General features: G+C 41.0%; 1 protein-coding gene across 10 annotated transcripts in view; it reads right to left on the bottom strand.

Annotated features, from left to right (window-relative positions):
• Positions 1-15636, bottom strand: part of LOC147168301 (uncharacterized) — a 48413-nt gene that overhangs the window by 22693 nt on the left and 10084 nt on the right. For 2 of the 10 annotated variants that reach the window (XM_086084996.1, XM_086084998.1), the window contains exons 1-2: positions 13557-14071; positions 3086-3135 (exon numbers count right to left, since the gene is read on the bottom strand). The exons of 2 other annotated variants lie outside the window; for them this stretch is intronic. In XM_086084996.1, the coding sequence (XP_085941122.1) occupies positions 3086-3135; positions 13557-13574 (68 nt within the window). In that variant the 5' untranslated portion in view covers positions 13575-14071. Of the gene's footprint in view, positions 1-3085; positions 3236-13556; positions 14072-15636 lie in introns of those variants that run through there. 6 more of the 10 variants (XM_086085000.1, XM_086085003.1, XM_086085004.1 and 3 more) reach the window with 4 other exon arrangements.

Here is a 15636-nt window from a genome sequence, read left to right as displayed (position 1 = left end):
GGTGATCGAAATACAGTATGTTCAGTCACACTGTTGGGAAAATAATTTGATCTAATGCAGACTCAATAAGCTTTAAAATATATGAATTGTCAATGTATTAAGCATGATTCAATTCTATGGTTTTCAAGTATGTGGAAATCATAATGCAAGTGTGAAGCTTCCATTAATGATACATTTTGGGAACTTTTGAATCACTTCTGAATGTAAAACCTCACATAATACAGTTTTTATTGGAAAAAGATGCATATTTTCTATTGTTTATTTGTTGTTGTACTATATATTTAAAAAAAAAATGTTTAGGCAGTCTACAAGTCGACCATGCTCGCCATTATGCTTGTTTCTGTTTTCACGAGTGTTCTCTCTTTTTCCATTAAGGAATCTGTGTTTAGATTACATAATTGCAGCAAATGGAACATTCTGGAGTTTATCAACATACTGACGGCCTCTCTACAACAACAACTATCACCAAGCGCTTTGCAAAAAGCCTTCTTCACCATTCTGCACAGCAGAGAGAATTCGTTAAAAACTAATTGGTTTGGAAGGAAAGAAAGAAAGAAAAAAAGAAAGAAAGAAAGAAAAAAGAAAGAAAGAAGTGCTTTCTCATGTCACACAAACATTAAGTCAGTGATGAGCTAGCTAAAAAATTGTGATGGAATCATTTCCAACCCTCATTTGTATGAGTGTGCATATGTGTTTAATTGTAGCTTTTTTGGCAATTGTTTTTTTCTTTTTACATCAGATCTTGTGACTGAAAAACAAATGTTGACATTATGCTTAAAAGTGAGTTTATACCTGTGCTTTTTGACTCAACCAGCAGTTGATTTAAACCACAGGCAGGGTCAGAAAATACACCAACCAGACGAACAGCTGGATCAAAACGACAAGATTGATTTTGAGAAAAGATCGAATGGGTACTCGTGGCTCGCAGTCAGTTTTTTGATCGACCACATTACAAGATTCCGTCTTTCAGTCTCCATCTGGCAACTGCAATCTGCCTCTGTTCTAATGGTGAGCTCTTCCTTTAGACTAAACGTGGTTATTCGCTGTCCTGTTTTAAAAGTGATACAGTTGATGTCACACTTGTCTGTGACGCAAAGTCAAAGCTAATAATTGTAATAGTGGAGGTGGCAGCAATCCACATTTAAAATTATTGTCGAGTTTCTAAACTATTCAGGAAGTCTAGCCATCTGTGGCTTGGTACAGTTAATGCTCCAAACGACAGCAACGACTGGCTTCGCTTATCGTTTATTTGTCGACCTGTGACAAAATTCCATATCGAGTATCACAACTAAGAAAAAGGCAACGTCTTATACAAATGAAATCAGAAAGTCAGAGCTTTGATTTTCACAAGTCCCATCCGATCATTGTACGACTGTTTGCTAATGTCTCTCTTTTCATTAATGTGTAATGGGCCCCATGCACATTTTTGTATTGGTCAATGCGCTTATTGCAAATTTGGAGAGGAAAAGAGGACTTCCAGGGCTCCAACTGGCTAAAAAGATATACAAAAGATTCCTGGAACGTCAGATAAAGTAGCAGCTGCTAATCTTTTTAGGACTCACGGCATTCATTGAAAAGATCATCTGGTGTAGGCAAGACCCCCCATCGTCTCAGTTTTGTTGAGTCATTGCAGCTGGATCAAAAATTTCCGCCCTTCAAGGGGCTTCGACAAAAACATCTACTGCACCCAAAATTTTCTATCATGCCCAGATGATTTAGGTTGTTGGAAGACCTTCTTGACAAACTTCAATTCTATAATTCTGGTGAGATAGTAATCAAGGGAGGGAGATGGCAGCAATTGATGGACAAAATTGACCTAGGCCACGTTTTTCCTTTCTGTTTGGGAAAAGTTGCACACATAGATAACAACTGATTTTGAACATTTTCAGCTTTTCAACGACATTTACATCTGTCAAGCTAGGGGTGCAGCGATTAACCATGGTTTTTAAACGTCAGGATTAAATACCCGCATCACCATGTGGCATAGTTCAAAGCTCTTCTGTTTCCACATGGCCCATTTAGCGGGCAAACGACACAGGGCTCATCTTTGAACGCTACCTAGGGAGAGTTGCGTACCCGACGGCTGTGGGTAGGGTTCTGAGGCGACCGGGCTGCGCAAGCACCGGCGGGGGGCGTCCCCACGCTGGCGGAAACGAGGTGGCCGCGGCGAGGGGGAGGACCCGCGGTGGCCGTCGCAGCCGCCGGGAACCACCGGCACACGGCTCGCCGCGCCGCCACTCTCCCCCCACCGACCGACCGCCTCCCCGACCCCGGGGATCCGAGGCGCGGCCAGGCGCGGCGCTCCCGTGAGTCCCCCATCCACAGCCGCCCGCTGAAGAGGCCATAGGCCGAGACTTTGGAAGCCGCGGGACCCCCAAGAAACATATCTTGGCATACGCATTTTGCTGCAAAATGCCTACATGAGTAGCCGTAAACTGCACAAATCGCCAATTTAAAGGCTGTGGACGAACATTTCACCTGTAAGTATGGTTGAAATTGAAAGATGAAAGAAAAAGAGGGTAAATACCATCCACTTGCTATACATAGTGCCCAGGCCCTATTTTAAGAGCATTTTTTTTATTGTTGTTAAAAATAAAAATTTCCAAAGAAGGTTGATGTGATTTTTGTCAACAAGAATAACCATAAAAAATGTAAAACTGCTTTTTTTCTCAGACTATAAATCATACACCAAAATCTGAAACCGTTGCACCCCTATCCAAGACTAAACACCATTTTCAGCATTTTGATTCAAAAGTGTTTCTAAAAATGGAATTTCAGGCTCCAAAAACACCTTTTTAATGTAAAGGAACGACTAAACCTGCACACGGTTGACCTGTTTTGAGTTTAAAATAACTTTTTCCCCCACATGCTTTTCCCAAAGTGTTAGGATGGGCCTCTTGTGGTTAGGTTGGGCCTCTTGTGTCAGTCAACATTCTGCAATACCAGTTTTCGTGTGTGCATAAAAGACGATTACAATTTTCAACTCCAGAGGCCCTTAGCACTGTCCAATCCTAGAAATTGACAAGGTTACATAGCCTTAATATTTCTGTGGAAACATCAGGGAGCTGAGGTCTAATTGACTGACCTTCGCCCACTTCCGAAGCTGGCTCCCCATGGCGACATCCTCCGCTTCATCTATGAGGACGATGGGGGGACGATGAAGAAGAACGATGGCAGAGAAAAGATGAGCAGTCACGATGAGGTCATGCGTGAAGAGCAAAGGACAGAAAGTGAGCTTATGAGAAAACAGTGGGGACAAATAAGGGAGAAGGAGCACAAGAGGAGAGGGGGGGGGGAGGTCACAGATGGGGTTGTGGGAAAAGGCAACATGAAGAGAAAGAAAAGGCAGTTAGATAAACTGACGATCAGGAAGAGGAGGAAAGCAGACTTACAGTAAACACAAGAGCCCTTCCAGCATAAAGCACCAGTGTGTTTTTTTAACCAAACATGGCAAAAAGCCCACTGCAGCCTCTTACACACTGACAGGCTTTTTACTGCCTTTTTACCAGCTTGGTGACCTGTGTGCAAGCTACTAATGCCGGACGGGGCTTCTGAGGCGTACCAAGCAGAATGCACCTAGTGTGTACGAGTGTGAGTTTAACATCTGAGAGTTACCTCTTTGTGTTGAAAGCAATTGTCACCACAAACCTGACAGGTCATCTTAATCATCTATCAATCTAACTCATCTTAATACGGGAACAGGCAATGGCTGTGTGAATGTGCACAGCAATGTCCTACTTCAAGTTTGACCTGAAGTGGAAAGGCAAATATTACTGCTTTATTGTCACGGTACTTACTGATTTGCCAATTTACCGGAAACGTGAGATGCTAGTCAAATTTATTTTTAAGTAATCTATTTTACTCGTAGGGATAGTAACACATCTAAGTCCACAAATGACTTTTTGGACCACCAAATGTGATATGAAATCGCAGCAACAATCGAATTGGGAAGAACAGTGACAAGTTGTGAATATTTCTTGGTTGATATAGCATGACTCCATTAAATTAAATACATTTGCAAATACATTATCTGTGTCATGTGGCCGTCAGAATGGCTTACGCTGCCTTTCTACTGCACAGTATTGGCTAATAGCTAGACCTACTTGTGCAAAATTGTAGCTACCTCTGGAAACTGCGAGAACATGGAGGAGGTAGCATTTCCTGAATTTACTTCACGGGCTGTTGCTATTGGACTTGTTACGCGCCGGGTGGCACGTAATTGATGTTGTGGCGCGGGCAGCACGCGTGGAGGAGGGGAAGGATGGAAAAGTGGGCACAAATGGGTGGACATGGGGAGGACACGCGACAACACAAACACACAGACACTACACCTCACGACAAACGAAATGGAATGGAGCCACTGCTCCCGAAGTCCCAACTGTCAAAGTGACACCCGAGTGAATACTCACTACACAAATAGGTTAACTACTGTTATGACGAACACCAATGAGTGGAGAGGCGAATTATGGCGAACGGTGCACTACAGGAAAAGACAGCGGACTTAACACAAAACAAACGAAAGAGGCATAGGGACTGCGTGGGACTGGGTGCTGGAACAAAAAAAAAAACCAAGCAAACACAAGAGGACAAGCAAACAGCCATCCAGCTCCCCGACTGGAGACTACAAAAAGCTTTTATTGAGCTGGCACACCTGAAGCCAATGCGGTAATTAGTGCTCCTCCCTTGCACCGATTGGCGGCCTGAGCCGGGGACGAGGACCACCAATTAGGGAGGAGCACCAACACACGCACACAATCCACCACTCAACAAAAAAGAAAAAAAAACGGCCATGAAACAACACGACACTGTAAGCCAACACATTATATGATGACGGCTGACGGCAAACAAAAGAAACCGACGGCGGCGGCGGCGGCGGCAATGTAGAGACTAAAGAATAATATCTTCAAAATAGTCTGAGCCAAGGCACAGCAATAAGGTGAGCTAATTTTAGCATGTGTGGTTGTTTTTTTTCATTTCCTAAAGTGTATCCTCAAATGTTAAACTTAACTCTTTGACTGCCATAAACGTTATAAAACGTTTAGCATAAACCTAGGGAAGGGCGCCGAGGACGTTAAAAGACGTCCCCTATGTTTTTTTTTTTTTTTTTCAAAAACGGGTGCAGGAAAGCCTTGGGCAGCTGTGCTGAAAGTATCAGGCAGATATGATTAGTCAAAGACTCGTTTTGGCCCCTAGAGGGCAGCGATGACTCTCTTTGCACAAGGTTGGATGGGCCGCCCACCGTGGGCGTCAGTAGAAGACGTGAGGCGGAGCTAGAGTGTTGAGGAGACAATGGCTGATCCAAGCCACAATGGCTTGACCAAGCAACCGGTTACAAGCAGCTCAGCTTGAGCATTTTTTTCAAAGACGGAAAGCATCAATCAATACTAAAAAGCGCATTGATGTCAACGATGATGATGACAACGAGCTCTACGCCAAAGTTGGAAGCTTTGGCCTGTTACTATCACGTAGTAAGCCTCACCGGCTACGCGCGGCTAGCGCTGCTAAGGCCGGAAAACGCGCACAATAGCCGGCCGGGTACTTCTGCACAAGCGGACATTCGATCGGGCGATGGAGAGTTGGCATCGACCAATGCAGATTGATGATGATGATGATGATGACTGCGAGTTTGACGCCAAAGTTGGAAGCCTGGACGTGTTTACGATCACGTAGTAAGCCTCACCGGCTACGCGCGGCTAGCGCGGCTAGCGCTGCTAAGGCCGGAAAACGCGCACAATAGCCGGCCGGGTACTTCTGCACAAGCGGACATTCGATCGGGCGATGGAGAGTTGGCATCGACCAATGCAGATTGATGATGATGATGATGATGACTGCGAGTTTGACGACAAAGTTGGAAGCCTGGACGTGTTTACGATCACGTAGTAAGCCTCACCGGCTAGCGCTGCTAACGCCGGAAAACGCGGAGCTGCACAAGCGGACATTCGATCGGACAATGAAGAGTACCCCGAGTCCAATGCATATTCATCGGAGGAGCGGGTACAGTCTGATCACGGAGAAGACACTGTTTCTGGACTACGATGCCACCATGAATGGAGTGGATAAAATGGATCAGAACATCTACCACTCGGTATAGCAACTGAAGGACGCGAGGAAGCGAGACGTAACACCACCGTAACGTAACCGTAGCATGATCCTGATATTAGACTTGATGACACACTGCAGTATATACTTGCTATTCCCCGGAAAAAAACGGCCTGCAAGAAAGTGGCACACGCGAAGAGGCAATCTGTTGTGCAAATGCTGTTACGTCTCTTTGCACGCAGGAGAGTGTTACAAAAAGAAAAACTGTCGTTGAAACATCCACATATTTGTAAATAGCACCACAGTTGCACACATTTGTAAATAGTTTGCCAAATTGTTGTCAAATTGTTACACTGTTGAATGTAAATAAACGTATTTTGCTATCAAAAAACACTTTTTCATTCTTGGTGGTAGTGTTTTATAGAAGTAAAGCACTATTTAGGTGTTTGTGGCATCATTCATGGACAAAAAGAAGTGTCAAATTCACTAGAATGCATGAAATAATATCGTTTCACTAAAAGCTTGATTTCTCCATATTTTGGTCCAACACAGGCGAAATTGGGTCAAACTAACCATTTTCTATTGTTGATTACTAAAGAACGGAATAAGGTAGAAACAAACTCTTTTTTTCTGATGAAAGATGAAAGTCCAATCTTTCATTTGGTAGTACGTGTGTTTCCATAGTCCAAACAGAACATTTTCTGTGGACCTTGAAAATCAGTCAAAATGCTTAAATCGGCTGGCACTGGCGGCATCCCTTTTCTGAAAACGTCTGGCAGTCAAAGAGTTAATGTGGTTTACATCACCTCATATTGCACATAAATTAGATACACTTGGAATCCTGGCTGACAGGTACAAGAAATAATAACGCCTCAATATAGTACTAGGTTTGCTAATAAAAAAGTATTTAAATCAAGTAAGTGTGGTATAGTGGAAAAATAACTTTACAGTTATTGTTGGCGTTTTTGTACATTCGTATTCATGTTTTCCCAGAACGCTAACAGCAACCAGTCTTGCCTTTCACTTGATGTCATTTGGGATACGCTCCAGCCTTGAACAGGAGAAACACGATAGAAAATGGATGGATGGCTCATTTAGAACAGGGGTCACCAATGTGGTGACCACGAACACCAGGTAACACCCAAGGACCATGAGCAGCCCGCGGGCATGTTTTAAAAATAGCTTACTAATGATAGGACATTATGATTTTCTAGGAATAGTCTAGAAGGATTAATTTGAATATGTCAACATTGGCAGAGATTTATAAAAATAAAGTGCAGGGTTTTTCCTGGTTCAAATTGAGGCATAGGTCGTATCATCCTGACTATGAAGTGTAACAACCAATACCAGGTATCGGTATCAGAGGTAATACCAGTCGAATCGGTCGTACGCCCTCTGGACAATGTATGTATGGTATTGATAAAGCGCTCTATTTACTGTTTTGATCAAATTAGTTTTCTCATTTGTTGGACTATGATGTGTTTTTTGACAATAGTGCAATTAGTATTGATTTTTATATGTTGCCTAATTATTGTGAGAAAGCATTAACAGGATCAGTCTCGTCACAAATGAATATCACTTAATAATAATAATAATAATAATAACCTGAGCCTAATTGTTCATTTAAGAGTGTGTATCAAACTGGTAGGCTTTCCCAAGTGCAGTAGTTCTCATTTTCAAAAAAGTTGGTGATCCCTGATTTGGAACCTCTGTTTTTCTTTTTCTTATTTTTTTCAATGTTCCTGGCGCTTTAGCAGGGTTGGAGAACTTTTTACGATATCTAAAAACAATCAGCCCAATGAAATACTTCAAACCGCAAAGTCTTAATTTTTAAGGATTAAAAACGGAATAAACAAGACACTAGGAACTGAGAGGGTAAATGTGAGAAAACACTGAAATTAGAGTAGACAGCATGTCAAAGGCCTGAGCAAGAAGCTGTGGGTGGGTGGGCAGTGTGGAAAGGAGGATAAAGGGGGCGTCAAGTTGGGGGTGTGCAGGGTCAAGCATACAGGATGTGTTGCTGAGATAGACACAGGAAGGGTTTCGCTCATGCAACAGAACACTTGGGAGCCATTGTTGCATCAATGGGTCATGGTGCTCAGGGGGTTTGGGCGGCTTGTTAAAACGTATATACAACCCAAAATTGACAAGAATCAACAAAAGTGTTGACTTGACTACACACTACTACAGTTTATAGAAGCCCTTTACGTCCGCGCTAATAATGAGCACATAACTTCGCAGTTAATTTTGGCTAACAAGTTTGGTATGGAAGAGCCAGAGACCAGACCTTGCTGGCCCAACATCACAAATGTCCTTCTGAATGATTGGACAAGCATTTCCACAGACACTTAAACATGTATAAATACTTTCTGAAGAGTAGAAGCTGCTTTAGTTACGAAAATGTCTACAAAACAGAAATTATTGTGCACCAGGCAGTGAAGAAGTTTTCCTCTTGTATTGTGATGAATTAATCTGGAAGGATATAAACACTATGTAAGACTATGATGGCAACAAGCAGTGAATCCAAAATATAGTTTAACACATATGAAAGAGTGGCAAAACTTGTAAATGTGTTTGACTCCTTTATTATTATGTTGAAACATTTCACAAGCTGCAGTCCCATGTTTTGTTTCAAACAAGTTTAATCATTCTGGAGGTCTGAACATGTTCAAAGTAATAAAATGCAAAACCTCAAATGCCACATTCAGGTCTTAACTGATTCATTTCGCCAGGCATCTGACTGTTCTCTTTCTTTGCCCCCAAGATGACTGTCTAACTGATGACTTGGAGTTAATTAAAAAAAAAATATTTTAATATTCTCTTAAAACCACTAAGTGCCAACATGGTATTACTGAGCTGGAACACAACAGACCTTGTCTATGAAGTGGAAATGTGTGTTTGTGCCAGAAACCTTACATAACAATGGATTAGCACATAAATGCCTGCCTTTATTAGGCAGATAAAATAACATCAGTTTCACATATAAACATGCAGTCAGTATAAAGGTTTTCCTCAAAGCAGAAGACCAAGTGAGACCATCAAAACATGTGCTGAGGTTAGACATGTTGAGATTACTGCAGAACAGAAGGACGTGTGCAAATAAACAGCCAAATGGGTATAGCTTGTTCTTATGGCCCCTGCCCGAATGACATAACACAAATCCAGCCTAATTCGCCTTAATTCCTCAATGAAACTAGTGTCACCAGACTCACTGCATTGCAGGCACACGCCACTTAATAAAGGACAACTTCCAGGCTCAATAAGATGACTGTGACTCCACAATGACAAACGTCCCTGAGCTATATAAAAACAATTATCTGGACATAGACGTATATGTCCCTTTTTCTAAATCGGAATAAAAAGGTTTTTTTAACTAAAGCCTTAAGCATCTCATTTAAATCCACACAGATTTCCATCCAGTTTTCTAACAAGTGAGATGACAACACATTTTCATTTTAGAAGGCCACTAAAACCTACCAAAATGATTCATTATGACATACTGTCACAAACACTGGCCACCCAATCCTCATGTTTCCATATGTGCCTGATTTGACCACATCTCACATGCCATCAAAATGTTCACTGACTATTTAATAATTATTAGCATGACAGCCATACCCTGTGACTGGCTGGAAGATTTTTTCAAAAATGTTTTTAATGGTAATATCTGAATTTGAATTTCCCAACGAGCTCATTCAGAGGAAACCCATGATTGCACTAATAAATTCAGTTTTGTACAAAGCAAGCATTAAAGCTCATTATTGGAAATTTCTTGTTACACATTCACACATATACAGTACTGTATATTCTTGAGCACAAGATCACTTAGCTTCAATAGCCTGACCTTACAATTAGCCATTGCCTATTGCTGTCGAAGATCTGCTTCGCATTATTCCTCACACTGCATTTTTTGAGACACAAACCAAATTGTAGCTCTGCATAGCGAGGCCAGATGAAGCAAACCAGAGGAAGTGCAGATGGATTGAGTTTAGTAATGTGACGTTGGTGACTCGATGATGAACCACAGGTCTTCAATTTACAGAGTGAGGCGGAAAAGCGGAAGGGAATCGAGGATAGGAGAATAACTGAGCAGATAAATTCCACATCGACACCAGCTACATTCTTGGGTCTTCCAAAAATTGCATTCATTATTAGAACACCCATGGGGAAAAAAAGTAGGTACAGTAACATCCATCATGTTGCCAGAAGCCTCCAAAAACACTGTTGGATAAAAACAATAATTGTATCCATTATCAATTCAATTCAATTTAAATCCAAACCTTGCTTTGGGGATACAACACATATTAGTGCATTAAATCCAATGCCTCCCAACCACCGAACATTAGTGTGCCGTGAGAATTCATCAGATGTGTCATAGAAAATTATCCACAGACTAAATCATGGCTTCCTGCAAGTGCGTCAGCTTTGTGCTCAACTAAACAGGCCCATATTTCACAATAAGTCAATTTGTGAGTCACTTGCAGTATATTAACGTCACGATATCATTTATCAAAAACAGACGAAAACTTCAAAATAGCAAGCAAATATTAATTTTATTATGTATCTATGTTTTAAAATGATATGCATATGACAACAAAATATATGCATGCGATGTGCAGGTATTAGTTTTGTCCACTTTGAGTTGCCATCGTCACGTTCACAGTATCTATGCCGTTAAATGTGTGTGCTTTAAAGTGACTGTGCCTATACACTCTCCTAACCACCAACTAAATTAGCCAACAATGTTTGATTTACTGTGATTGAACAATTTTATAATGCAAGACATTTTTACTTTGTTATAGGCACATTGATCTTTACTCTCTTTTATTATGTGTGAAATGAACCCAAACTAAAATATTTGCCAACCGGGCGGCTACAACAAACGACATGTACCAGATTCTCTTCATCGACCCGGCGCGTATCATATGTGATGCTAGCTGATCATGCTATGTGACGCTAGCTGATGCTCAGGCCTATAAAGCACTGGGGGAAAACTGTATAGTTACAGAAAACCTAACGTGAAAGTGTCCAAATAATAGTCATTGCAGTGTGTTACCATCTTGGCTCTGCTCATCTGTATTTCCAGTCTCACTTGATAAAGGAATCAATCAATCAGTCAATCAATCAATTCCTTCAGATGCTCTTCTCCTGTAGACAAGTGACTACAAGCTCAACTATCGTATTTTACTAAATTCCAGTTTTATTAGAGACATCGGCAAAAATAATGAGTTCAATGTACTCCGAAAGCTCAGAGTGCTCTTTTGTGAGAATTTTGTTTTTAGTACTGTTTTGCACACATGTAATCCAACTGTCACAAGGGAGCTTGGCCACGAGTCGAGTCTTTCAAATAAAAAAGGTTTGTAACAAAGTGAACTAGTCAAGGCCTGAATAGCTGCGGGGAAATCACTCAATTGGAAATGTGAGGAATTTGTCAGAGAGGATATCCTTAACCGTGCTCTACTTTTCACTGGAACAATAACATGACATTTGACAATGTCTTCTACACAGTACTTTGTAAAATGAAAATATATACCCGGTATAAAGTAAACTTAAGACATTTGCTGTTGTATTGATTCGAACAGAACCTCTCTCTCATCTGAAAGATGCTTGTAAACATGTGCTTTGAATGCTCATAGACACACGTTTACAAACCATGCGTAGGCTCGGGGATTTTCTCATCAGGCACGTCCATCCAACACATTCTCTTCTTCCCCCACCACCAATCACACACACTCCCCTGCTTGAATGCGAATGTGTTCTTAGCAACGGACCTTACAAGGACTCCAGACAGAACCTGACCAAACACTGTCATCAGTCACGCTGCCCTGTCTACGCTACATTCATTTACATCTGCATCACCATTCCTGCTAAACAAACTACTGCCGCACCAGCTGGCTTCTGCCTGTACAAACTTTCCATTCAACATTGTAAAAGTAAACTACCGGTAGATAATTTTTCTTTAGAGTGTGTTATAGATGTAGCCCCCCCATTAATGTAAAAAAGTAGCAACCTTTGCATGTGGTTCGCAGGTTCTATTGTTTCTGATAGTCTGGGGGTGCAGTGAATGCAACATGCAACTGTTTTTGTAAACTACGCACCGTTAACATGTTGTTATGGTATTGGTGTGGTTACGGCAGGTAGTAACGGTTCCATATTGGCATTAAAGAATTGTTGCTAGCTTGCCGCCACAATGCATTAATTATGCCCTATCGCAATTAAAATAAAAATATTAAGCAGCTTTGGTTGTTTATGCAGAAAGTAGTAAGGCTGGCATGAGCAGCCCTATTGATTGAATTATCTTGGCCTTCTACTTTAAGCAGATTTGTGTGGTCTATTTTAGGAACAAATTGATCCGCAAGTACCTCAGGTCCCAACTTCTTTGCGTCAGTGGTCAAACAGAATCAGAATCCGGCACAATTTTAGTTTGCTGGCTGAAGCAGTTTTACAGCTGCAATGGAGCAACAGCATTATTCTTTGGGCAGCATTATGCCACTTAATTTGTTTCCATTAAGTTGTCAAAGAAATAGACTCAAATGATAATCCCTCAACTGCAATGATTATGCTATCAATATCTCAACAACATATCTAATGTTAAATGTTATGACGGCTACAAACACACAGTAATTTGACACCTAAAATAAAGAATAGGTCTAAGGATAATTCTTTCAAACAACTGTCACCCTAATTATGAGCTCACTTACGCCCACTGTGTTACATAAACTAACATTTGTCTTTGTCATATCTGCCAAGTGAACCTTAAAAGCCTACATTGTTGCCGTATCATGAAACTTGAGGGCAGAAATAAAGAAAGTAAAATGGTAAGCACATCTTGTATAAAAATGATGCTTGACTGTAGCTTAAATAGCTCAAAGCGTTTATTACACTTAACCTCTGTGCTCCAATCACACTGCCAAGCCCAGCAAAATGCTATATATATATATATATGTATATGCTGTATAACCAATTCAAAGCACAAACTTTAAATCACTGAGGGACAAAATCCAAAGCAAGCTATCAACTAAGCAAAAAATATGACTGATGCTGAGTCATGTTCATCATTCTAATTTTCCTGCATAACAACCCCGGACAAAAAGCAGGCTCGTTTCTGAAATTGTGTGACCAATCATTTACTCACAGTGTAAAAAAATAAAAAAGAAAACAAATCAATCCATCAGCTCTGAGTCATCCAGCTGACTGTCAGTGCCAACTACAAGTCATCAGCTGTCTCAAACAAAGACAAACAAAAGCTTCATTAGACAGCATTCTGGGACAAAAAGACAGATTCAACTCTGTGGGGTGACAACGTGCCATACAAGTTAAAACCAGCACACTTTGATAAATAAATTGGAATTTTACTAGCAGAGTGCAAACCTATAATTAGCTTCCAGAGCACGCCATCTCATCTCTGGCTACTTAACATGTAATGTGAATTTAAATGACATAGCAGCCTTTAAGAAGAGACAGACATCTTGTTCTGGTTGCTAGACAAGTATAGACAGAGAAAACTTGAAACTTACTTTTTGCTCTTGAAGCATCCATACATTCCGGCCGTGCTGTAGAACGACTCAAATCTTGGTAGTTATAATCAAATCTATCTTCCTCTGGTTTGTCCAACAGCAGAAACTGATAATTTCCGTTGAAACTTCAGAGGAGCGATGACCTCCCTGTCTTAAAGTAAAGTTGTCTCTCTGTGTGAGATGATCATTCTCGTCCCAGTCCGACCATCCTCTGAGGTTCCTCCCACTTATGGAACTTCACTGTTGTCAAATTACATACAGAATTCCCTTTAACCAAATGTTGGCCAGGAAAAAAAAAAACTGGGCAGGAAAAGCAAGCCAAACTTTACCGCTCTAGTATTTGCATGCACAATACCACAAAAGCATTCATTCTTTTCAAGTGAGTCAGAAAAACTTTTTTCCTCCAGTAGTTTGTGAGCGATCCAATGAGGGCTACAGTGCAGTGTTGAACTAAAGGGGAAACAATGGACTACATGACTAAGTGGCTGACGCCTGCATGCCTCGTTCCTCTCGTCCCGGTCACCATGGATGGTAATGCTGCAGAGGGAGGAGGGCAGGGGTAGGGGCAGGGCCGCAAGAGGGAGGAGGGCGAGACTGCCCACTAAACTTCCTCGACTCAACTCTATTTTATCTTCTTAAATTGTGTATATTACAATTTCTTGCGGCTTGGTACTTGTTTAGAGAAAGGTACCTAGTTTCCATTTTTCATCATTTTGATACAATTTGTATTTTGCTGTATTCATCTGACCACATAATCTGATTCCAGAACACTGCTTATTTTTTGGGGAAAACCAGAGCATGGCAGGCAGACAATTACATGTGTTTTTAAGTTCTAAGCCAAATGTTTAATCATTTCTCGAATATACTGTAAACAAATATAGAACTGTGAATTGCACTGGGACTGGTCAAGGTGTTTTATTATTGCTTTGGAAGAAAGGAAGAAAGAGATGAATGAGGAAAGCTGGGACCAGACTCCTGATGAAGATTTTATTACGGCATCTGCAGTGCCGTACAAGCAGATAATACATCACCAGTAGATATGGGCCGATATTGGATTCTGACAACAATCATAACCGTGAGCAAAAATATTGCGGTATCATGGTACTAAAGCTTTAATGTTTTTCTTTTTCTTTTCTTTTTTTACACATACTTGGGTAAATATAAACAACATTCCATTGAACACAATGTACTTCATTTTTAAACCTAATATATTTTTTATATACATTTACAAAATGTTTTTTTGACCATGCTAAGAGACAGACAAAGAAAAAAAATGTTTAGAACAGAGCTTATGCTGCTCATTTTGTCCTTGGGGCCAACTAGTATCCGGTGGCACCATTTTATTTTGTTTTAGTACAATACACATTAATTGACGGAGCAAAAAGGCATCAATCTGTATATGCTCTCGTCTTCGTCCCTCCTGCCCTTCTCCCGCCTGTGTGCAACTGCACAATCCTCCCCTCTCTGCTCAGCGTAGCTCCACAAAGTTTGTTTAGTGATCTCTGCAAGCAGCCAATCATAATGCAGCAGGACTTTGTCTGCTTTGCAATCCCCTCAACACGGACGAGAGGAGGAATTGGTAAACCGGTATTCAGTTTGGAACTTACTCGGCTTGCTGAAGGGCCGAAAGTTTGAGCTGAGAGTCCAGCGGCATGCTACGCGTTGCAGCTTCTTGCTAGCCTGCTAGCCTACAACCATAATGTGAGTTACACCTTCCAAACAAATCTTCCTCCCACCAATTCACTATTTAAACATCATACACAACATATACACGGCTAAACTTGTGACTGTGATAAAAGTTAATTTTGTAGTTGATGTCTCGCATTGTCGTCCTCATTATTATTATTATTAGTTTGCATGTAGGTGAAATGAGCTACCATGGGGAATGTTGATGACACTATCTGTCTGTCTCAACTGTGAGGTGTGGTTGCTTTCAGTGACAGTTCGAAAACAGCATATGGCCTTCAATCAATGAATCAACCTATCGATAGCCTACATTCTTTTTAATAGATGTCAATTACACAAAGATGTTTTATTATTTGTAGGCTGATAAGGTCCCCAACATCCGCAAATAGCAGGG

The sequence above is a fragment of the Leptonotus elevatus genome, chromosome 9 (genome assembly GCF_054856555.1).
Source record: "Leptonotus elevatus isolate MCC_2025b chromosome 9, RoL_Lele_1.0, whole genome shotgun sequence".
Taxonomy (NCBI): domain Eukaryota; kingdom Metazoa; phylum Chordata; class Actinopteri; order Syngnathiformes; family Syngnathidae; genus Leptonotus; species Leptonotus elevatus.
Note: the sequence above shows the minus strand (reverse complement) of the source record. Positions and strands in the feature narration are given on the sequence as shown.